Raw genomic sequence first — 24,063 nt, 5'->3', positions numbered from 1 at the left:
TCATTGTGATCAGAGAAGATGCTTGATATAATTTCAATCTTTTTTAGTTTATTGAGACTTGTTTTATTTCCAAACATGTTGTCTATCCTAGGATACGTGCTATGAGCCCTTGAAAAAAACACATATTCTGCTGCTTTGGGGTAAAAGGTTCTGAAGATGTCAATTAAATCCAGTTGATTTAGTATGTCATTTAAGGCTGCTGTTTCTTTGTTAATTTTCTGTCTGTAGGATCTATCCATTGATGTTAGTGGGGTATTGAAATTCCCTACTATTACAGTATTGCTGTTGATCTCGCCCTTTATGTCCATCAAATTCTGCTTTATAAATTTAGGTGTTCCTATATTAGGTGCATAAATATTTACAAGATTATATCCTTCCTTTATCATGATGTAGTGACTTTCTTTATCCCTTATTATAGCCTTTGTTTTAAAGGCTATTTTGTCAGATATAAGTATTGCTACCCCAGCTTTTTTTTTTTTTTCATTTCCATTTGCGTGAAATATTTTTTTCCTTCCCTTCACGTTCAGTCTATGTATCTTTTGTTTTGAGGTGTGTCTGTTGTAGACAGCATATGTAAGGGTCCTGTTTTCTTATCCATGCAGCTACCCTATGTCTTTTGACTGGAGCATTAAATCCATTTACACTTAAGGTTATTATTGACAATGTACTTATTTATTGCCATTTTATTCTTTAAATCTACATTTTTCTTTTTCTCTATTTCTTTTTTTTTTTTCCTTTGCTCTTTTTACAGCAGGCCCCTTAATATTCCCGGCAGTACTGTGTTTGGTTGTAATGAATTCTTTGAGTCTCTTTTTGTCTGGAAAGTGTTTTATTTCCCCTTCAGTTTTAAATGATAGCCTTGCTGAATAAAGAAGTCTTGGTTGTAGGTTCTTGTTTTGCATCACTTTGAGTATTTCTTGCCAATTCCTTCTGGCCTAAAGTGTTTCTGTTGAGAAACCAGATGTCATTTTTATGGGGGCTCCTCCTTAGGTAATTAACTGCTTTTCTCTTGCAGCTTTTAGTATTTTTTTTTTTTGTCTCTTAACTTTGGCATTTTAATTATGATGTGTTTTGGTGTAGGCTTCCTAGAGTTCCTCTTTAATGGGAATCTCTGTGCTTCTTGAACTTGTATGACTTTTTCCTTCATTAATTTAGGGAAATTTTCAGCTATAATTTCTTCAAACAGGTTCTCTATCCCTGTTCATTCTCTTCTCCTTCAGGAATCCCTATGATGCAGATGTCATTTCTCTTCATGTTGTCATAGAGCTCTCTTAGAGTCTCTGCAGTATTTTTGAGCCTCTATTCATGTTTTTCTGTGCTTATGTTTGTCTTGTCTTCTGAATCACTGATTCAATCCTCTGCTTCATCCAGCCTACTGTTAATTCCTTCTAGTGCAGTCTTCCTTTCTGATACTGTATTTGTTGTTTCTGACTGGTTATTTTTTATGATTTCAATGTCCTTTTTGATGCTTGCTATCTCTTTATTTAGGTGCTCATTATATCCATAGATTGTTGCTCTAAGATCCTTGAGCATCCTAAAATCCTTATTTTAAACTCCACATCTGGTAGTTTGATTACTTCCATTTCATACAGTTCTTTTTCTGAGGATTTCCTGTTGATTCATTTAGGTTGTATTTCTTTGTCTACTCATTTTGTCTCTGTATAGACTCCTCCTTTGGGCATGCTGCTTGTGTAGCTAGCTGAGTCAAGGGTTGGTGCTCTCCGTTATGAGCTACCAGTTGTGTTGGTTCTAGATCTTCTTGGGTTGGCATCAGCTGTCGTTTATAACCCACTGTGGGCTTCTTGTCTACGGCTATTGTTATTTTTTCTGTTTGTGTCTGCATTTTCTGTGGGTAGTATGAGTGGGGCTAAATTGTGTATAAGGATCAGCTTCCTCCTGCTTAGAGCTGACAGCTGTTCTGTAAAAGTCCCAACCTCTGTAAGATTTGCCTCCACTTTTCAGCTGCTCCACCTCCCCTTGAAGCTGCCTGGTCTTTCCAGAGTCTTCTGTAGAAAGACTGTAGTATGGGCCCAGACTATCCTCACCCAACCAACCCCTTTACAGGTTGCAAGCTTGTTGGGTTAGGGCAGCTAAGGTTGGGAATACAATGTTAGTGGGACCCCCTATGTCAGGGGTCTCTTCAGTAGTAGCTTACTACAGGGATTTTGGCCCCTACTCCAGAGCCTAATTCCTCAACCACCGCTGGATACTCAAATTTTATTTCTCCCCAACAAGGTAAAAAGCAGGTTCAGATTGAGTGGGGCCAACAGTCCCCTTTGCAGAAGTTCTTACAGCTCAGAGACCCTGGTCTCAAGGAGGAAGACTGCAACAGTCTTCTCCTGGGGCTGACTGTGCCTCCCAGAAAGTGGTTAAGCCCCTCAACCAGCTCCAACAATAGGTTCACAGGGACTCACACTTTGAATAACCATGCTCCAAGCCTCTCTCCCTTCCCCCTTTGGATTCTATCCCAGAAAGGTAGGATATCCATCACCCAGGCCAGCTGAATATCCAATGCACATGAGCCACTGTGCTGGGGCTGAACTCAGAGAGCAGAACTGACCTCAGCTGGGCTAGGTGTAAAGAGCCCTTCCATAGGATACCACTCTAGCAAGGGTTGTTAGGTCCTCTCTGTAGCTAGCCACTGGATGTGCCAGCCCTGGCCTCCCTGGCAGGAATGTAGCACAGACCAGTGAGAGGCACTGCCTATGTCTGACCCTCAGCAATCTTCTTGGAGCTACAAGCAATCCAGAGTTTGTGGCTACCTCTGCTGGGACCAGATGCACATGAAAATACCAGCTACACACCTAGGCTTGCTTTTGCCCACTTTGGGCTTGGGGGAAGGTCCACTTAAAATGAGTCCTTCCCTCTGCAGCCTCTGTCTGCTGGCTGCTTATTGGGCTCAGCTGCTAAAAAAAACCTCTGCTAGAGTCTAGGCAGGGGTCCCCAAACTTTTTACACAAGGGGCCAGTTCACTGTCCCTCAGATGGTTGGAGGGCCGCCACATACAGTGCTCTTCTCACTGACCACCAATGAAAGAGGTGCCCCTTCGGGAAGTGCGGCAGGGGGCTGAATAAATGGCCTCAGGGGGCCACATGCGGCCTGCAGGCCATAGTTTGGGGATGCCTGGTCTAGGGCCTACAGCAGTGGTAGTCAACCTGGTCCCTACTGCCCACTAGTGGACATTCCAGCTTTCAGGGTGGTAGCAGAGCAACCAAAGTATAAATAAAAAGATATATTTAACTATAGTAAGTTGTTTTATAAAGATTTATTCTGCCAAACTTAGCAAAAATCTGACATAAAGTACTTGGTAAGTAATTATTATTATATGCTTTAACTTGCTGTAACTCTGCTTTATAAATTTTATAAAGTAAAGTTACTTCCCTACTTTATGAATCACCATTACTGTGGAACCAGTGGGTGGTTAGAAAATTTTACTACTAACAGAGATACAAAAATGGGCGGTAGGTATAAAAAGGTTGACTACCCCAGCCTACAGTAATTCAGGGATTAGGATGGGTGGTGGGTGTGGCTCTGCCCCTAAGCCCCAGGTGTCAGTCTGTCCTGACACTTTTCCATAGACATCAGCAGGAAGACCAGAGGTGTGGTCTGCCTGCCCTCTGGACAGTATCAATTGAGCCTCCCTCTAAGACTGGTGGAAGGACCAGTCTTAGACTCAGGAGCATGGGGCTGAGTAGCTCCATTCTCAACACCAGAAAACTGAGTCACTGACTCACCCTCTGCTTCCTAGCTTCTCAGAATGACCCTTTTCCCTAACTGGAGCAGGAAAGACTCCCAAGGGTGGAGCAGTTGCACTTCCCCAGGCTGATGCCACTCTGAGGAGACTGCTTCAATCAAGAATGATGGCGACTGCAGTACTGGAGAATGACTCAGCACAGGGGTTCTGGTGGCCATCCCCTACAGTGTCTTTCCCTGGGCCTCCAACTTTACACTCTCCTCACATAACTCTAGTCCTCTCAGCTCTCCCTCCTCTGGAGCCCCTGGTAAGTAGCTATGAATTAGATTTCTTGTATGGGCCCTTTAAGACAAGGCCTATGTCTCCAAGAGTTCTGTCACTTTCTCCCAGAGAGAAACCCGGCTCTTTTCCCTTCCAAATACTGTGTGGGAGCCTCTTCTAGGCTCTGGGGCTCTAGGCTGGGGCTTCAGGCCTGGGGCTTAGGACACTCCCCTCTCAGGGATACCCTCCCCTCAGTGAAAGTCCCTCCAGACCCTTAGCCACCCCTTGCTCCTGGGAGCAAGGCAGCCGTTTCCACACCTCCACCCTTCCTGCTAATCTCAGTGTGGCTTCTTCTGTGGTCCTTGGTTATAGACTCCTCTTTGTTCAGTCCAAAGTTGGTTTTTCAAGATGATTGTTCTTAAATTAAATTGTAATCCAGTTTGGTCCTGGGAGGTAGCCGTTGGACATCTGCCTACTCTATTACCATCTTGCAATCCTCCACTGCCTTACATATTTTTAAAATAAAAATTTTTGTACAATCGTACCCTAGATGGTCAGTAGGCATAAGGATGTACATGAACGTTCATACTACTCAAAGGGTTAAGGAGTTACAACAGATAACCCTAAGTCCTTGCTCACATTGGTTCTCAACTAAAATAGTTTTGTCAAATTTACATACCTGGGACATGATTTGATCTGTGAAATGGAGGATTTCCCTTTTTGGCAAGTTGCTCTATTTCAAATCACTCCATTTTAAATCTAATTTAATTTAGATTGCACATACTATCTCTATTAGTGACTTTGCACACTGGTGCTCAATCTCATCTTTCATATGAGATTTCTTACATTTCTATTACTAAATTTTTCATCTTTATAATTAATCTATATAAAATTTCTATATCTAGATTTAAAAATTAATAGCACTAACTAAAACCCTTAATTCAATTTTAAAAAATATTACGCACCCCTATTTTCATAATATGACAATCAAATATCTTTCATACATAATTAATGTGTCATTATTTTAATAGCTTTTCAAATGAACCAAATGTATCAGAGTGTGACAGATAGGACTGGACTTATAAGTGCATAGCTGAACAACTTTGAGAGAGAATCTGCAGGAGAAAAATAAATGATATCATTCAAATGGCAAATTAAATTGGATTTGAACATTTCATTCTATCAAGTGAGAGTAAATGTTTCAAGTTCCCTTAGTCTCTCTAAAAGAAGTCAACGGCAGGCTTGCAAGCATGGACCTTCAGAAGGGTGTCTTTATTACCAAATGGACTTCAAGTTTTAAAAATCCTAGGAGCCTGACCAGGCAGTGGCACAGTGGATAAAGCATTGGACTGGGACACAGAGGACACAGGTTTGAAACCCCGAGGTCACCAGCTTGAGTACAGGTTCATCTGGTTTTAGCAAGGCTCACCCGCTTGAGCCCAGGGTCACTGGCTTGAGCAAGGGGTCACTCGGTCTGCTGTCACCCTCCAGTCAAGGCACATATAAGAAAGCAATCAATGTACAACTGAGGTGCCGCAACAAAGAATTGATGCTTCTCATCTCTCTCCCTTCCTGTCTGTCTGTCCCTCTTTCTGTCCTTTCCACCAAAAAAAGAAAGAAAAAAATCCTAGGAAAAGTACTCAAACTGTAAGAAAGATAAATAACAAAGATAAAAATGCATGGAATTTTGTAATAAATAATTTCATTTTTAAAATAAAATTATTTTTAATAAAATACTTTAAAATAAAGAATTAGAAGTTATTCCTAGGGTAATGAAAGTTAAAGTGACATGATTTGGTGGATTACTTTTATCAGAAACTAAGAAAAGAGAAGAAAATAATTGGTGAACAGAAGAGGGAGGGAAATATATAATTATCATATGAATACAATATGTCAGACACATCATTACATAGTTGACCCATAATAAATTATTTTAATTTTTACAAAAGTGCATTCATTAAAGATTTTTCCTTATCATTTAACAGATGAACAAACAAAGGTGCAGCGATGTTAATTCTCCCCACATCACACAACAAAAATTTTATTGCTAAACTGCAAACTCCCAAAACTCCAAAGCCTTTGCTTCCTCCTCTACTCTCAATTGCCCTGCAAAAAAGCGCGCGTACACGCATGCGAGAGAGAGAGAGAGAGAGAAAGAGAGAGAGAGAGAGGGATTCTGAGAAAGCACCAGTAAACTAAAATGGCAGTGGAAGAAAGATAGTACTGCATCACAGAAACAAACTAATGATCAATTCCAAGAGGGAGAGAGTGGCTCCCAGTGAAAAATTTGCCTTTATATTCCTACTATTTAGTCAATAATATAAACTCAAGTATGTTCTATTCCAGTGATTTTCACCTGCTGTGCTGCAAGAGTTTTTAAAACCTGAAATACCTAACTATTTCATCAAGGACACTGACCTCTTTTCTCTTAGATTATCGAACTTTTTAAAAACAGCCAATACAATAATAGCCATCCAGTGTGAATAAATCAAAATTATACCTACTGTTTTAGTCAGATCGGCAAAATATATATTTTTTGGTGTGCCACAGAATTTTAGTAATTAGTTTATGAATGCCATGAGATGAAAAAGGTTAAAATATTTTGTTTTATACTACAGGAATGGCTCAGGGGAAAAAAATAAGTGTTAATAGAGTATGCTGCTTAGAAAAAAATTAATTTTATAAAATTGGTATATTTTTTTCAGTTATACAAAATTTAATATTTGAGTATATGGTGAAGAAGAGAAAGGAATACATAAATAGTCTTCAGCAAGTAGAAATAACAGGCAGTGTATTGCAGGGTAATTGTTAACCACGTGGATGTTGGAACCAGGATTTCTGAGTTTAAATCTTAACTCAGTACCTGTGTGACCTTGGCTAAGTTACCTAACCTCTCCATCCATCAATTTCTATATCTTTTAGATGGAGACAATAATTGGACTTACCTCGTCTGCTTGTTATGATAGGAGTAGATGAGTTAATATATGTAAAGCAATTAAGACAATGTCTGACACATAGTCTTATTTCAGGATTAGCTAGTCTTTTAAGAGGTTGGACAGTAAACAGAATGTAGAGAAGGAGAAGGTATGAGAAATCTTGGAGAGTAACAATGGCAAGAAAACAAAAGAATAAGGCAGAAAAGACTAGAGCATGTTTGTAGATATGAGAGGAGAGATTCTGGAAAGATAAATGAAAACAGGATGAGGCCATGGGAAAGATGAGCACATTTGGAGGAACTGGCCTTAAACAAAAGAGCAGAGATGCAAGTTCTGGCCCAAAGGGGAAACTGGAGAGCAGATGAGGGCGCAGAACAGTTTTTCAGGAAATAATAGATGAAGTAAGACTCAAAGCGCCAATTCCAAATAATGATGTCAGTCTCTTCATCAGAGGAAGAAAAGGTAAAAGTGAGACCTTTAGGGAGTAACAAACAATTTTTAGAAAAGTTATTCTTGAATATATGAGCCTGACCAGGTAGTAGCACAGTGCATAGAGCATCAGACTGGGACACGGAGGACCCTGGTTCAAGACCCCAAAGTCGTTGGCTTGAGTGTGGGCTCATCCAGCTTGAGTGCAGGGTCGCTAGTTTGAGCATGGGACCATAGACATGACTCTGTGGTCACTGGGTTGAGCCCCAGGTTGCTGCCCTGAAGCCCAAGGTTGCTGGCTTGAGCCCAAGGTCGCTGGCTTGAGCAAGGGGTCACTCACTGTGCTGTAGCCCCCAGTCAAAGCATATATGAGAAAGCAATCAATGAACAACTAAGGAGACTAAGGAGCCACAACGAAGAATTTTGATGCTTCTCATCTCTCTCCCTTCCTGTTTGTCTGTCCCTATCTGTCCCTCTCTGTCTCTCTGTCTCTGTCACATAAAAAAAGAAAAGAAAGAAAATATGAAACAATAGTCACTCACTAATGATGAATAAAAATGCAGCTAATTATCAGTGAAGTGTGGGCTAATTCAAGTGGACTCAAGTACTAATTTTTATGACTTTTACAATATATAGACTAAAGCCAGATTTTTATGACCTATGGCATGCAAGGAAGCATAGAGATGGATCTGATGAGAGCAAATTTCATTGCCAACCAAGCTATACCCAGAATTCTTCCTCCTGATTGTCTAGGGACATCACCTCTAATTCAACATGCTTTTCTGTAAGCAGCAGTCAAGCAAAACCAATGAAAACCACTTCTTATATCACTCTACTTTCTATTTAGTTTTCAATTTTAACTAATTGTTAATATAACCACATATAGAAAAGTAACAGAAAGTAATTTCTGTTTTTAAATATTGTGATGTTAAAAAAAAATCTATGTGATTTAAAATAGTAAATAGGTTTTTGGTGAAATATGGCAAACTAGCCATGCATATTTTCCCTAGCCTCCTGAAACTCCCTAAAATGAAAAACTAAGAAAGCCATTAAGTCCCAAGGACAGAAAGAATGGAAGATGAAATTATAGCACTGAGATATTTGTTTTGAAAGATGAAAAGAGGAGGGTGAATTCTTACTGACTTCACAGAGTTAAAAAAAATCAACAAGAAGCAAAGTGATGCTAGGCCCAGAACTGCACACACATTGCGGGACCTAAGGTGCCAAGTCCCTCTGAAGCTGGCAGCTAAAGAGTGAAACTAAAATTGAGAATAGTTGTAAGTTTATTTAGAGAGCAATTAGAACCCAATATATTGCTCCCAAGCCAATGCAGCAAGGCAACCACACCAAGTGATAACTAGAGATTTACCCTGTGAGGACACTGACCTAGAGAGCCCCTCAACTCAAGGACAGAAAGCCCAAATGAAGGTTGGAGTGAAGCGCCGACTGAAGCCAGGGCTTACATCAGATGTTCACCATGTTCCAGTCCTCTTCTCCTGCATTCCTACATCCCTGTGTGGGCAGCCAGGAACATCACCCCTCCCGCCTCCAGGCAGGAATAAAAGGAAACCAACTACCCAAGAGCAAAGACTGACGGGCAAGTGCCACACAAATATACAGGGCTTCTGATCAGTGTTTAGTATCTCATACTTTAAAAAGAAAAGAAGAGGGGGGCTTTCCACTTTTCAATACAATTTTATATAACATTTCACTTTTATTATAGAAGACAAAAAGTCTGCCTGTTTTGTCCCATTAATGCATTCTTAGTACTTAGATAGTGCCAAGTATACATTATATACTCAGTAAATATTTGATGAAAGAATTAAGTGTATTTAAAATCTTTTGGACTCTCATAGAGACCCAAGAACATCAAAAATGTTATGTTTATATCTGTAAAGTTTCTCTCCCAGTTATTGAAGTTACGTCTCCCTAACATCACCATACTTTGCAGGTAAATTCCTCAATTTTAAACATAAAACTTTACAGTAGTCAATTTTTTAAAAAGGTTGATATTAATTATTCTTCTATTAAAGAAAATAGGTTTTTCATAACACTTTATATTTATTGGCATCTATTCTTAAATGAAAGCACAAGAGGTTCTCCTAAAGAAATTCTCTCTAAAGAAAATAAGACAGATTAGAGTCCAGGAGAAATGATCCATGTGCGCCCTCAAGTGGCCACATAGAGCTAACACTCCCCCAAATACCTAACATTCCTAAGGACTCAACAACTAACAAGTACTTACAGGAGGAATATAAAAAACAAAACAAACAGAATAGAAACAGACTCATAGATGTTGTTGGGGGGCTGGGTGAAAAGGGTGAAGGGATTAAGAAATACAAATTGGCGGTTACAAAATTGTCATGGGGATGTAAAGTACAGCATAAGAAATGCAGTCGATAATATTGTAGTAACTAGTTATGATGCCAGGTGGGTACTTGAACTATCAGGGAACACTTTATAAAGTATATGATATGTCTACCCACTATGCTGAACACCTGAAACTAGTGTAAAATAACATTAAATGTTAAATTTAATTGAAAAAAAACCTTTTTTAAATAAATAAACACAGTCCTTCCAAAACTGTAGATTTAGAGAAAGACACATCTGACTGCACAGATACCGAAATGACTGCTCCACATAACTGTACAGCAGTTGGAGAAAGAAGTGAACAGAGCAGCAAGTGTCACAGGGTGAGATGGGAAACATTACCTAGTGGCAACGACTGAGGAACAGGTGGAACGGAACCCTGTGCTCCCTTCTTTCCTCACAACTGCCTTCATCTTATCCCCCTGGCACCTCCACCTTCCCTGAAAATGTGCATGTTCCTGCGTGCACATGCCACACACCGTGTGGACTACAGTGCCTGACATTAATGTGTTTAGAGAAAGCGTATAAGGAAGTTGCACATCACTTGTATATATATTTAGAAGTTATACTCAAGCTAACAAACTGTTAAATGAAATACCTCCTATCATCTTACTGTGATAAATATGCTTCTATGACAACAAAGTTTTTTAAAATTTGTATGAAGCTATAATTTTTATATGACTGGATATAAACAAAATACGACAGGCAACTAAATGTGAATATTATTGCATATCTGAGTGTTCTGTGATGATCCAGAATTGCTTGGATGAATATGAATAGTGACATCCCTAAGTCATGCCTTTTCATTATTCTATAACATTTCTTTTGTTCTTACATTCTATTAAAATCAAGAATCATGCTGTTATAATCTAGATTGTGATTTGTGTTCTTTTGAAAGTAACGTCAAATCAGACTACTTTTAATAAGTCACTCTTAGTTTCTAGTTGTCTTCTTTTTTTAATTTTTTATTGAATTTATTGAGTGACATTGGTTAATAAAATTATATCGGTTTCAGGTGCTCAATTCTACTACACGTCATCTGTACACTGCATCGTGTGCTCACCACCCCAAGTCAGGTCTCCTTCCATCGCCATTTACCCCTTCTACCCTTCCCCCTCCCCCACTCCCCCTGCCTCCTGCAACCCTACACTGATGTCTGTGTCTGTGAGCTTTCTTCTTTGTTTGATTCCTTCACCTTTTCACCCAGCTCCCCAATCATCATCTCCTCTGACAGCTGTCGGTCTGTTTTGCGTATCTATGAGTTTGTTTCTTTTTTTTTTTTTTAGTTTATTTTGTTCATTAGATTCCACATAGAAGTGAAATAATAATACAGTACTTGTCTTCTCTGTAAAAACTTAATTGTGTTGAAACATTAGCAAAAGGAATTGTCAACAAAAATCTTAAGGCAATTAGACTCAGAAATAAACCATAAATTTTATATCATGTTTGATCATTGTAATCGGATCACCTAGGTTAAATTATTTATATCATATAAAACATTAGAAAATATTTTAATTTTATTACTAAAATTGCTATCACTTATATTATAATACAGACTGCCCCTTAAAGTGATGTCTAGACCTTTATGGTATTTCCTAAGTTCTATTTCTTTCCATTTCTTAATGCAATATAAAGAAAAAAACTGAAACTAACAGTATTTTGCTCAGTTTGCTTAAATCTCTCTTCATTCAAAACTATAGCTTCAACCAAAATGGCCAGAAATTAATTCCCCTAACAAATGAGTGTCAGGACTATTTACGTGGCTCAGGTCAAGGCCTGGTGCATGGTTGTCATTCTGGAACCCACATTATGTGCCTTCAGTTGGACTTCTTATTCTTAGAAATATATTTCCAAAATCCAAGCTGCATTCTACTCTCTGACTACATTGGTAAGTTTACCTATGTATACATTTCCATAGTTGTTTCTATTCAGAATATTAAAGAAATTGTGCCACTGGCCTCCAACATTGATGTCAGGAGGTTCAATGCCATTTAGCTTCCAGCTCCTTTATATGTGACCCACTTGATTATCCTCAAAGCCTTTAGACCATTCTTTCCCCAGATATTTGCATGGCTGGCTCAACTTTTTCATTATTCAGTTCTCCACTGCTCTCTTAAGGGACCTTTCTTGAATAGTCAATTAAAGAAGCTCCCATATGTCACTCCCACATCACCAAGTTTTATTTTCATCAAAGTATTTATTGCTACCAGGTATTTTCTTGTTTTACATTTTTCTATATAGTCTCTTTTTGCTAAATAAACTATAAATTCCAAAAGAATTTGTTTCCGAATCCCCAGTGGCTAGGATAGTGGGCAGGGATCAATAAATGTTTACTGAATCAATTAATGAAAGCCTGTACATTAGCTCTGTTACCAGAAGTAGAGAAAGAATGGTCTTTTGATTGGTATTTCTAAATTATGTAAAATAGGGTTAGGTCTAGGACACCAACTCTGTCAAGGTGCTTATATTTACTACACACATGTTTTCTGGCCATAGTGAATCATAAACCAAGAACCCTAGGACTTTAAAGCTAAAATCATACTGAAGGCCTGACCTGTGGTGGAGCAGTGGATAAAGTGTCGACCTGGAACACTGAGGTCGCCAGTTCAAAACCCTGGGCTTGGCTGGTCAAGGCACATATGGGAGTTGATGCTTCCTGCTCATCCCCACTTCTCTCTCTCCCTCTCTCTCCTCTCTCTCTAAAAATGAATTTAAAAATTTAAAAAAAGAATCATACTGAAAATATCAAAGGTAACACTATGTAAAGTATTTGATTGTCTAACCACTAAACTGTACACGTGAAACCAACACAAAATATAACTGAAAAAAAAAAGGAAATTTTAAAAAATGAAATGACAAAAAAAACCCTAAAATCAAACTTAAACAATTCATTTGTCCTCAGAAATCAATGCCTTTGGGCAAAATTATCTTCTTCCCCCTAAAAAATATTAACACTTATTAAGCTAAGAGTTAACATCATCATCTTGATTCTAGTAGAGCAGTGACAGAAGAATGCAATTTGGCAAAGTATATAAGAGCTCTACCTTCAGCATCAGAGAGCCTCCATCTGAATCCAAGCTTCACCATGTAGGATCTGTGTGTCCTAACCTCCCTAAGCCACCGACTTAATTATGACACCTCTTGTCTCCTTGGCTATCCTGAGGATCAAATGAGATCATTCATCTAAAGTTTAGGTGTAGTCCTTGAGCAATTTATAAATGTTAGCTACAATTATTATAAGAAATTACCTATGTGAACATTTCCATATGCTTCACAAAAATCTTGGCTGAAAGCATCATTTATTATATTGCATGAAATAATTTCCTCTCTCGGCTTGCTGCAAACACACACTGCCTCTTCAAATGCACTTGGGATTTCCCTTTATGTGTTGGAGAAGTATATAATCAACCATGTTTTCTTTTTTGAGGAAAATTCAGGTCATCTTCCATAATAACCTTTTCTAGATACCTTTTTTCTACTTTTTTTTTCCCTTGGCTGGCTGTCTTTTTTATTGTATTTTGAGTTTTCCTCTTTTATATTGCTTTTAATTTTGTATTTTATGAATCTGTCCTATACGAGCTGAATGACCCTGGAGAGTTTATTAACATCTAGAGCTCCACTTTCTTATCTATCAAATGAGATTTGTTGTGGATACCAATGACACTATCATTCTTAGCGCCTTTTTTAATACTACTAACACTATCAGATCCATACTCCCTTGGGGTCATAAAAGAGGCCCAGCCTTCTAAGCAATTAGACTAGTCTAGAAGTGGACATCTAATTCAAGCTGGACCAAGAAGACCCTTACCAGGAATTCTGGATTTAAGACTGAAAAGGTCAGGTCAATGTCCTTTTGTAGCTGAAATTATAAGCATAAATCTCAGGAGTTTCTAGTATCTACATTTCCCACTTATCTAAGAATTGGTACCCAGTAAAGAAAAGAATGTAAGGAGGAGAAGATGAGGTCCTCATGGTCCTAATGGACCCTATGTCCTTGCTTTTTCTGTAGCTTAACTGGCCCATTAGACATTTGATGATTTTTCCAATAAATTCTCCTTTTCACATACATAATTTGTATTTAATTTCAATCACTTGAAACTGAAATATTTCTAATACAAAGAAAACAAACCTTACTTTAATAATTGTTATAAAAAGTAAATGAGATAAAATACTTAAGTGCCTAGCATGTAACCTGGCATATGATACTTGCTCAAGCAATGATACCTATTAACATTATTTAGAAGATGGTAATGCAAATTCTAAGTCAATTAATTAATGAACATAATTTTAATTGCTATAAATCTTTCTTCTTACAGTTGCAAAATTAGTCAAAAGAATTATTTAGTTTTGAATTATGAAATAATTGCAAAATAAGAGAAATGCTCTGATTAATTTTGCTACATATTATTGTATAAAATCTAAATGACTCATATAGTTAAAAATCTGAGAGAATAGTGAAGCCTGAGACACAGTAACCCACAATTTCTTGCTTGCTCACTTGTTTAAAGTAACTATAGTGAGGGAAAGAGAAAAACAAATGCAGACTATATTTTACTTATCCCACACATACAGGAGGAATAAGTCTGACCCATTTACAGTATTTTTCACTCTATAAGATGCACTTTCCCCCCCCCCAAAAGTGGAGGGGGAAATGCCAGTGCGTCTTATGGAGCAAAAAATACGGTATTTTATTAAATATTTTAACATACCATTTGGTTCAGAATATCTTTTTCTTATTTTCCTCCTTAAAACCCTAGGTGTGTCTTATAGTCAGGTGCATCTTATGGAGCGAAAAATACAGTAAATGTATAAAATACTGACTTGGTTGTATTCATAGCAATCTTCACATAGTGTAAAGGATGAAGTTAGTGAAATGGAATTAACATACCTGTAGAGATACCACACTGACACTATCAAAATGGATATGTCCATTAGGCTCTGTGACTGCTGGATTTGCATAGCATGTCACACCGTTGATGGCAGGTAATGTTTTAGGTTGAGTTTTTTCTTGAGAAGGACCAAAGTCATCATTTCTAAAGTGGGTATGATCATTCTACATGGAAAAATTTAAAAAGTAAAATGGGGTTATAAGAAGAAAAAACAATTACTCATACAGATAGGAAAATAGAGTTTAGTGCTTTTTATCTATGAAAAGAAAAATGGTATTATGTCTATTCTGTGTGTGCTCTAATCTATTAAGATTTAGAAAATTTCTCTCCTTTTAAATGTATCTTCATTTGTTAGAGTCTGTTGTGTCTGTTTTTTCATATTAGGGTACATATACCTTCATATTTTGTTAGATGTGAATGGAATATATCTGTTATTCAATGTTAAATTGTTATTACCTACACCAAAGTCTACAATATAAATCAAGTATTTTTCTTACACTTATCAGTATATTGACTCTTTTCTTTGTCCTCACATTCATGAATCTAATATATGTACAGTTCATGAAATTCTAAGAATAAAATTCCTCCCTTTACTTCCCTATATAAAGTAGCTTCAGCAAGTAAAATAGCAAGTTTTCAATAAAGTCCATTTACCTGACCATATGTCTTTAATAACATCTTAAGCATTCTTTCAAAAAAGAAAAATATGTAAAAGCCACCAAACACAGCAATCGCCTTCTCAACATAGTTATCAACTTTGGGATTGAATCCAAATGCCTGAAAATGAAAAAAAAGGCAATTCAGTTAAAACCAAGTAATATAACTTGATTTCTAGAAAATAATACCAAAATTTCTCAGTATACGATTTTCACCCAAATTCTATGTCCATCTTCACATCTAGGTAATATTGAGCACTCACCCGCCAAAATCACAAAACAAAAACTCTGAAATTCAAGTAATAAAACTGTAAAAGTTGTCTTAGATATCTCATAACCAGAGGATACCCTGGTAAAAAAAAAAGTCCCAAGTACCCTACTGGTTCCTACCTACCACCTGCAGCAATCTATGCTCTAAAAGAAGAAACTTTAGTAGTAGAGAAGCAGCACTGAATCTCACATTTGTAAGATAATATTAGATCTAGGTAATGCAGATAAATGAGACCATTTACTTTCTCTAAAAGTAATATATTTGCCTATTTTAACCAGAGATAAATTTTTAAAGCAAATATGTCAAGCCACTTGGATTACTATTTTCCCAGGAGAGATTCTCTTAAATCTAAAGGATCTTGATAAATCCTACAGAGATTAAATACATGAAGAACTGGACCCAAGGATAAAGAAGATTTAAGATACCAGGCAGACTCACACAAAAATGAGAATTCATTGTTTAGAGGACATAGGATATAGGACAAGAGCTGGAATATAAAATTATAAAGAATAAGAATATTCCTAACAAACAAGAAACCCAAACTTAAAATAAAATAAGAGGAAAAAAGCAATACACTATCCTAGCCATTGTAAATCTTCCCTCTGAACAGAATCCTAGACTAGAAGATACCTAGGTTCTTGTTTTATGTCTGCCTCTAAGTAAGTAGTCATGGCCACAACTTGATTTGTAACTTTTCTATGCTTATATATACAGTGCAAAAATAGCACAAAAATACTTTAGATATGGCCTGACGAGGTGGTGGTGCAGTGGATAGAGCATCGGACTGGGATGTGGAGGACCCAGGTTCGAGACCCCAAAGTCGCCAGCTTGAGCGCGGGCTCCTCTGGTTTGAGCAAAAGCTCACCAGTTTGGACCCAAGGTTGCTAGCTTGAGCAAGGGGTTACTCAGTCTGCTGAAGGCCCACGGTCAAGGCACATATGAGAAAGTAATCAATGAACAACTAAGGTGTCGCAACAAAAAACTAATGATTGATGCTTTTCATCTCTCTCTGTTCCTGTCTATCTGTCCCTATCTATCCCTCTCTCTCTGACTCTCTCTCTCTCTCTGAAAAAAACAAAACAAAACCTTTATATATGTAACACAGAGGTCATGAAAATAAAATGAAGTAATAAAAGAGAATTTTGCCAAAAAAAGAAATAACTATCTATGTAAATTTGAGGTAATATTGCAAAAGCAGATTCTTCAGTGGTCATATAATTCTCTGATCACATCCATAATGCCTTAAATTACAGACAGGCAAAAGAACATTCACAAATGTTGAAGAAGTTTCTTATTTTTGTAAGTCATTTCTTATCTATTACTACATTTTGAATAAAATAGAAAACCTCAAAATCATAAATGTGGAATCCCCAGTCCAAACACAATATCAGTTTTTTAAATTTAATTTGTCCCACAAATGAAATGATTTAATATATACAAATATATTAAATATATTAACATATATAATATTTCATATAAAATATTTTAATCAGAAAAGCTATAATAGGCCCTGGCTGGTTGGCTCAGCGGTAGAGCGTCGGCCTGGCGTGCAGGGGACCCCGGTTCGATTCCCGGCCAGGGCACATAGGAAAAGCGCCCATTTGCTTCTCCACCCCACCCCTCCTTCCTCTCTCTCTCTTCCCCTCCCGCAGCCAAGGCTCCATTGGAGCAAAGATGGCCCGGGCGCTGGGGATGGCTCCTTGGCCTCTGCCCTAGGCGCTAGAGTGGCTCTGGTCACGGCAGACCGACGCCCCGGAGGGGCAGAGCGTCGCCCCTGGTGGGCGTGCCGGGTGGATCCCGGTTGGGCGCATGCGGGAGTCTGTCTGACTGTCTCTCCCGTTTCCAGCTTCAGAAAAATACAAAAAAAAAAAAAAAAAAAAAAAAAAAAAAAGAAAAGCTATAATATAATCCTAGTTTTGTTACTAGCTAATTGGGTGGTTATAATCAAGTCAATTAATCACCCTGTATTTTTATTTTTTTCATCTCTACAATTGAGACGACCTTCCTAGTTCCTTTCTAGATATAATGATCATGATAAAAATAAATCTACAACTCTAAGAAGTAATATCCACAATTTCATATATAGCTAAGCTTTAGTTATAATTTTCTAACAATTATGAGATGAGGGTAATACCCTGAACTACTTATAGCTTGGGGCTCACTCGCCACCTTTACATGTGTACTGGGGGGTAGAGGGTTCGATACAGTCCATCTCTCCTTTGTGGCTTCCTCCTATTAAGTCTCTCTCCTCCCCTCCTTTTTTTCTCTCAATTATTCCTCTCTCTCTCTCTCTCTCTCTCTCTCTCTTCCTAATATGGCCATAATACAGATTTTTAAATTAAACATATATATTATTTGTTGATTAACTGAAAAGCTCACTATGATCAATGTCAGACCAATCATACAGTTTATAAAAGGAAAAAAATCAAGATGCTGTTTCTTCATTTGCCTTCAATTGATTTTTCCACAGTCAAAAAATAAAAATACACCAAGCCCTGATTTATCCTCCAGCCTTCAATAGCTGTAGTAAATATATATATAAGGAAATCTTGTGGTACATCTTCAATGTAGCTGACATTGCATGTACCTTTAGAAAATAAATAAATAATAAAGGTATATAGAGAAATTAAACTTTCCAAGTGCAAGACAGAATAAAACTTTAAGGCCCTCAGAGGTGTCCCAGAGCTGGCTGAGCACGTCCCGTTGGCTGGCCTCCTGGAATATTAATTTCATCTCAGACACTGACATTCCTTGAAGCTTGAGACAAGCTTTTTCACTTGCTGTGATTCAGCACTCTCTTATCTAAAACACATTACACCAGACCATAAAATTCTGTGAAAATCATGGAGTTTAAAAATGTACAAAGTGCTAAAACATTTTTAAAAAAACAATTATTCACAGAAACAGCCCTCTTACCTCTGGAATAAGTTGGAAAATTGCATTTGAAAATAGAGTCCCAATAGCCAGCCCCACAAAATAAGTCAAAATCTTGGGGAAATAAGATTTCTTTATCAACGGAGTCAAAATCAATCCGAGGAGAGATGCCAGATTAATAATTGTCACTGACAGTAATCCATATCCCCAAACTGTGAATCAGAAGAAGAGGAGAAATTAATCAGAGGAAAGGAGCCAAATGAAGTCATGCTCTACATTAAACTTGAAACAAACTTCTTATTTAAACTCTCTTGATAAAGATATCTTCTATTAAAAAACAAAATCATCTCAATGAAAATCATATAAGAAATTGAGACCACATAGCATAGTAAATATTAATAGAAGCACTGATTATACTTTCATCAGTCCTAAGTCATCATTACTGGACCAAAAATCTGTATAGCTTGCAGAGAATTTGGATAATATCTAGAACAGTGACATGACCATCTGAGGCCCACAGGCTCCAAGCCACCTAGTTTTATCTATTGGTTCATGACCAAGTAAAACCTAGCCTTTCAGAGAAATGTAGCAGCAGTGTGAGTTTCAGGGAAAGGGTATGACAGACGGGTGGTGGTAGGTTAACTCCAAGGTGACTGTAGCTGCTGATATTGAGCTTGTCATAATCACTTGTCTGCAAGTGCCTGTGGAGAGCACCTCCCTGGGGAAGATAGTACCTCAGCCCTCCAGCAGAGGTCTCAGCTGGGCTCAGCCCAGTGCAGGAAGGGAACACACGGAGGGAGGAAGGAGCAGATGCATTGCACTACTCAACCTCTCTGGCACAAACTGTGGCAAGAATGTCCTATACAGTAGAGACCCTAGTGGCAGAAGGAGGTGCTGCATCTCTCATCTCTCTATACCCAGGGCCTGGAACCCAACAGATGCTTTATAAATATTGCTTAGAATGAAACGGATGAATGTCATCCTAAGGTCTACAGCTTAACGGCATGTGTGACCTATTGTCTTTGGGTCTCAATTTTCTCCAGTTATACTAAAGGGGTTAGTTTTTAAAGACACATGGGCATGCAAGTGAAATATACTGTTAGCCTAAGACAGTGGCAATGACAGTGCAAGCTGACATACGAATGGCTTCTGAACTGTGTGACACACAGCTTTGCCTGTGGCCCCCACGCACTGGGCACAAAGACATCATGAAAGATTAGAAAGCTGCCTCTACATCGCCACTTCTTTGTCCAGAAAACATTTTTAAATATTGGGCTACTTTCCTCATGGACACTACCAGTGAGTACTGTAGTAACACTTCATGTTTAGTGAATGTCTTTATGTGCCAGGCACTGTGCTGAGTGGCTAAAATGTATGAGTTCATTAGATCCTCACAAAACCCTGCGCGATAAGTACCATTGTTATCTCCTTCATACAGTTGAGGAACCCAAAGCATATGGAATTCAAATGAGCTGCCCAAGTCACACAGATTTCAAACCGAGACAGTCTGTCTCCAGGGCCCACATTTTTTACCAATATGCTTCATTACTGCTGTAGAGGTCATTTAATTTTTAAAAAGCCCATGGGACTCAATAAAACTAAACATTTTAGAATATGCTTTATGAATACAAGACTGTTCGCCATTATTCAAGTTCAAGTGATCCTATCTACAAATAAACAATTTTAGCAGATGTTTATGGAGCCTAGGATGTGAACCGTGATTCCTGCCAACAAGCAGCTTGGATCTTTTGCTTGGGAAGCTGAGAAATATGAGGACACACCCAAACACAAAGCAATGTAAGGTAGCTTGTGCTGAGAACCAAACAAAAAGAACAAATAATAAACGTTACTATGTGTGTTGACACAAGAATCATCACAGCATTAATCATGACTTTATTTTTTTCACTTCCCTATCAGTTTAAGACTCTTGACCATGCTCTACAAAGTCATCTCATTGGATCTACAAAGGTCCATCTCATTCCACTTAGTATTTTGTCACCTAAAACACTACTTACTCTCCTCAGACTTTCCAAGTAAAGAAAGTTCTTAATCCCACATTTTCCTCCATGATATATACACATATTATATATCATGTAGTTTCTCTTAAAATAACCTTCTATCCCATCACTAGCCTGCATGCATTTATTTATTCAACCAATATTTATAATCTCATTGGGTAGACAGGATGCATACAGATTAAAACTAAAATAAAAATGCAAAGAAGTTTTTGAATAACAAGGAGGCAAATCATATACACATATTAAACTCATCACCTTTCCCTGAGAAATCCTGCTCCACTATCCTTGTTCATGATCTCCATAAATAGCAGAAATATTAGGATCAATTTCAATTGCTCGCTCTCCGCCAGTTGATTCCATACATGATTGGTGACCAAACTCTATCAATTCTGCTTGAGATATCTCTCACTCCAGCTTCCCCATCATCATTACCTATGCCTTGAGTTCAGGCCCTCACCATCTCTCACTCCCCCATCCATTACAGTACGACAGTTTTCCATCTGGCCTTCCACCCCACCCCACCCCTGACTTGACATAGCTACCGGACTTATTATTCCAAAACACAACTCTGATCATCTCATGCCCCCATTTGAAATTTCCCTTCATCAACTGACTTCCATATGGTCTCATCAGTGTAATTTACCCCCTCCTCAACATGGCCTTTTTGCAGACACAATGTTTTCCAGATACAGAATTACTTTTATTTGTGGTTCTCTGTCTGGGAATATACTGTTGTCTTTATTGCCCGAGAAAGCGTTCACACATGGGTCTACATGCCAACTCACAGACCTCCTTCAGGAAGCTTCCCTAATCCTTCCAGGCAGCTGTCTCTCATATGTCAAGCCTCCCATAGCTTTTTGATTGAAGGTAATTGGGCCACTTACCATATCTTGTATGCTACAGTAACTTTATCTCTTCTATATTTGTCTACATAATATATATTATGTGATTTTTTTCAAGGAGGAGTCTATGTTATATTCATCTTCAGTGCCTAGGATGTTGCTTAACAAGTAGCACACCTTCCTTGATAAATTAATGAAGGCTATATTTCAAAGTACAGCCCAGAACTCCATCAAAAAAATGCCAATTCATCTGTTTATCCAATCTAACTATCCTTAATATTGTCCATATTTATCAGAACCACTTGGGAAACTTTTGAAAGTGTGAATCATCACTCTTCTAGGCACACTGTTTCATTCCCTTTCTTTCATTGTTATGACACTGTTCAGGGAGAGGAGAGGGCATCCACCATCCTCTCACTCAATGGGAACACCAAAAAATGAATTAATATAAAAATATCCCTTGGACATTTCCATACACAAACAGGACTTCCTCTCGTGATCTGTTTCAGACTTTCTACTTCTTAGTGAACTTGGAAATTTTTAAATACATTTCCAAGGAACATTAGTAACGATACTTAACATTTATTGAACATTAACTATGCATGAAAATTCTTCTATAAATCTCACCTATATTAAGTTATTTAATTCTCCTACTTGTTTTTTTTATAGGAATAACATAAAAGCAGTTAACACAGTCCCTGGAATATATTTAAGTCTTCAATAAATATTATCATTATCTTCAAAAAGAATTAGTAAGTACACCATCATATAAACTTTAGCTCATTTAGAGCATTGTTATATAGTGAAAGAACAATGGACTAGGAGTTAGGAGCTCTGGGCTTTTATCTTTCCACAGGTATTACACCTAGAGAAAGCCATTTATCCTCTCTGGAGATTAAGACATATGCCATCAGTTGTACTGTGGAGTTGGACTATGTAATATCCAAGGATGTTACAAGTAAAATTCTATTATTCTTACCTATTATTTGAATGAACAAAAAAATATTTTGTGACCACATTAAAAAAATAAGGCAATTTTATACCATTAAATTATTGCTAAAACTTAATTTATCCCCTAGAGAATTTAATTTACCATCTGTTTACTGCACTCATCAATATGAGTTTATTAAAGCACCTGAAAGGCAATTTTCAACTCACAAAACATAGTTTTTGATCAATAAAATTGATATTTGACCACTGAAACATCAGTGTAAATGTGTTCGTAAAATCCTTGGATTACATTTATTCTGATTTTTCGTTCCTTTGCATGAACTCAGAATTGACTCTATATTAAATGAACAGTTATATTGAGTCCAGCACATTTCATTAAATAATAATTTATTTTTGTTGGAAAAGGATGGGCTTACAGAGGCCATGGAGTGATGTGAATCTTTTAAAACATGTATAAAAAGAGCAAAGACATATTTTTCCTACTCTGTGCAGGCATTGTTCTAGGCACTTGCATATGTAAACTTTTTCAATACTCCCCAACAGTTCTATAAGAAAGGCACTATTATTTTATAGATGCTGTAACTGAGGCACAAAGACATTAAATAAGCTGTTCAACTTCAACAGCTACACTAAAATAAAAACAATTAAGATATTATACCAAAAAGGCAATATATTATCAAGTGAAGCATCCTATATTAGAAATAACAAGTACTCGACTACAGTAGTTTCCCTGATTCTCCAGAAATGTTTTTATGTCTCCTCCCACCCACCCCACCATGCTAGCCCCATTTCAACTCCTAAGATAATGTGCACCCTAGGAGGTATCTTTCTCTTCGGGCATCCTCTGATATTTGGGGCTTTTTTGATCTTACAAATTAGAAGTATTGATTTTTTTCATTTTATGACTTTGCAGTGTTAACTGCAGAATTCTCTGACTTCCTGATTCCACTTGCCTGTTCTTACTTCCTGGTTCCTGGGATAAAATAAACCTAAGAATTGAAATTAAACACACTTCTGAATATCAGTAATTAACCTGCACAGAGTACAGAATCAGCTTTTTCTGATGCCTTACCTCCTGTACTCAGATTTATGTATGTTATATATATTTTATTTAATAAACATATATATATATAGCACTTAACCACATGCAAGATGATTTTCTAAATGCTTTGCCAATATTAAGTTGTTTGATCCTCATAGCAACCCTAGGAGAAAACTACTATTTCAGACAAGAAAACTGAGGCAGGAAGTCATAAAGTCAGTGCCCACCATAGCTAGAAAATTACAGAGCTGGGATTCAAGTCCAGGTGGGCTGACTTCCCAATCTGTGTTTTTACTATGCTATATTATTAGTAAATGTTGTATATAAGGAATTTATACAACATGAATTCACTTTTAAATGTAAAATGCTAACTTTATTAGTTTTTTCTTTGTTTATTGTTTTTGTTTTTGTTTTCACAGAGACAGAGAGAGAGTCAGACAGAGGGATAGACAGGGACAGACAGACAGGAACAGAGAGAGATGAGAAGCATCAATCATTAGTTTTTCGTTGCAACACCTTAGTTGTTCATTGATTGCTTTCTCATATGTGCCTTGACCGTGGGGCTACAGCAGACCTAGTAATCCCTTGCTCAAGCCAGCGACCTTGGGTCCAAGCTGGTGAGCTTTGCTCAAACCAGATGAGCCTGCACTCAAGCTGGCGACCTTGGGGTCTTGAACCTGGGTCTTCCACATCCCAGTCCAATGCTCTATCCACTGCACCACTTCCTGATGAGGCTAACTTTATTAGTTAACCAGACTTATGGAAATACAAACATGCTCCCATTTAGTACATATTCCATTAAAAATATTTGCTTGAATGATTAGTTCTAA

General features: G+C 37.6%; 1 protein-coding gene across 2 annotated transcripts in view; it reads right to left on the bottom strand.

Moving 5' to 3' along the window:
- SLC39A8 (solute carrier family 39 member 8) overlaps positions 1-24,063 on the bottom strand; it is a 98,360-nt gene that overhangs the window by 41,737 nt on the left and 32,560 nt on the right. For both annotated transcript variants that reach the window (XM_066280111.1, XM_066280110.1), the window contains exons 4-6: positions 18,423-18,592; positions 15,234-15,356; positions 14,579-14,743 (exon numbers count right to left, since the gene is read on the bottom strand). In XM_066280111.1, coding sequence (XP_066136208.1) covers positions 14,579-14,743; positions 15,234-15,356; positions 18,423-18,592 — 458 coding nt within the window. The remainder of the gene's footprint in view (positions 1-14,578; positions 14,744-15,233; positions 15,357-18,422; positions 18,593-24,063) is intronic.

This window comes from Saccopteryx bilineata, chromosome 5, assembly GCF_036850765.1.
Source record: "Saccopteryx bilineata isolate mSacBil1 chromosome 5, mSacBil1_pri_phased_curated, whole genome shotgun sequence".
Taxonomy (NCBI): Eukaryota; Metazoa; Chordata; class Mammalia; order Chiroptera; family Emballonuridae; genus Saccopteryx; species Saccopteryx bilineata.
The sequence above is the reverse complement of the archived record's forward strand: the minus strand, read 5'-3'. Positions and strand labels throughout refer to the sequence as shown.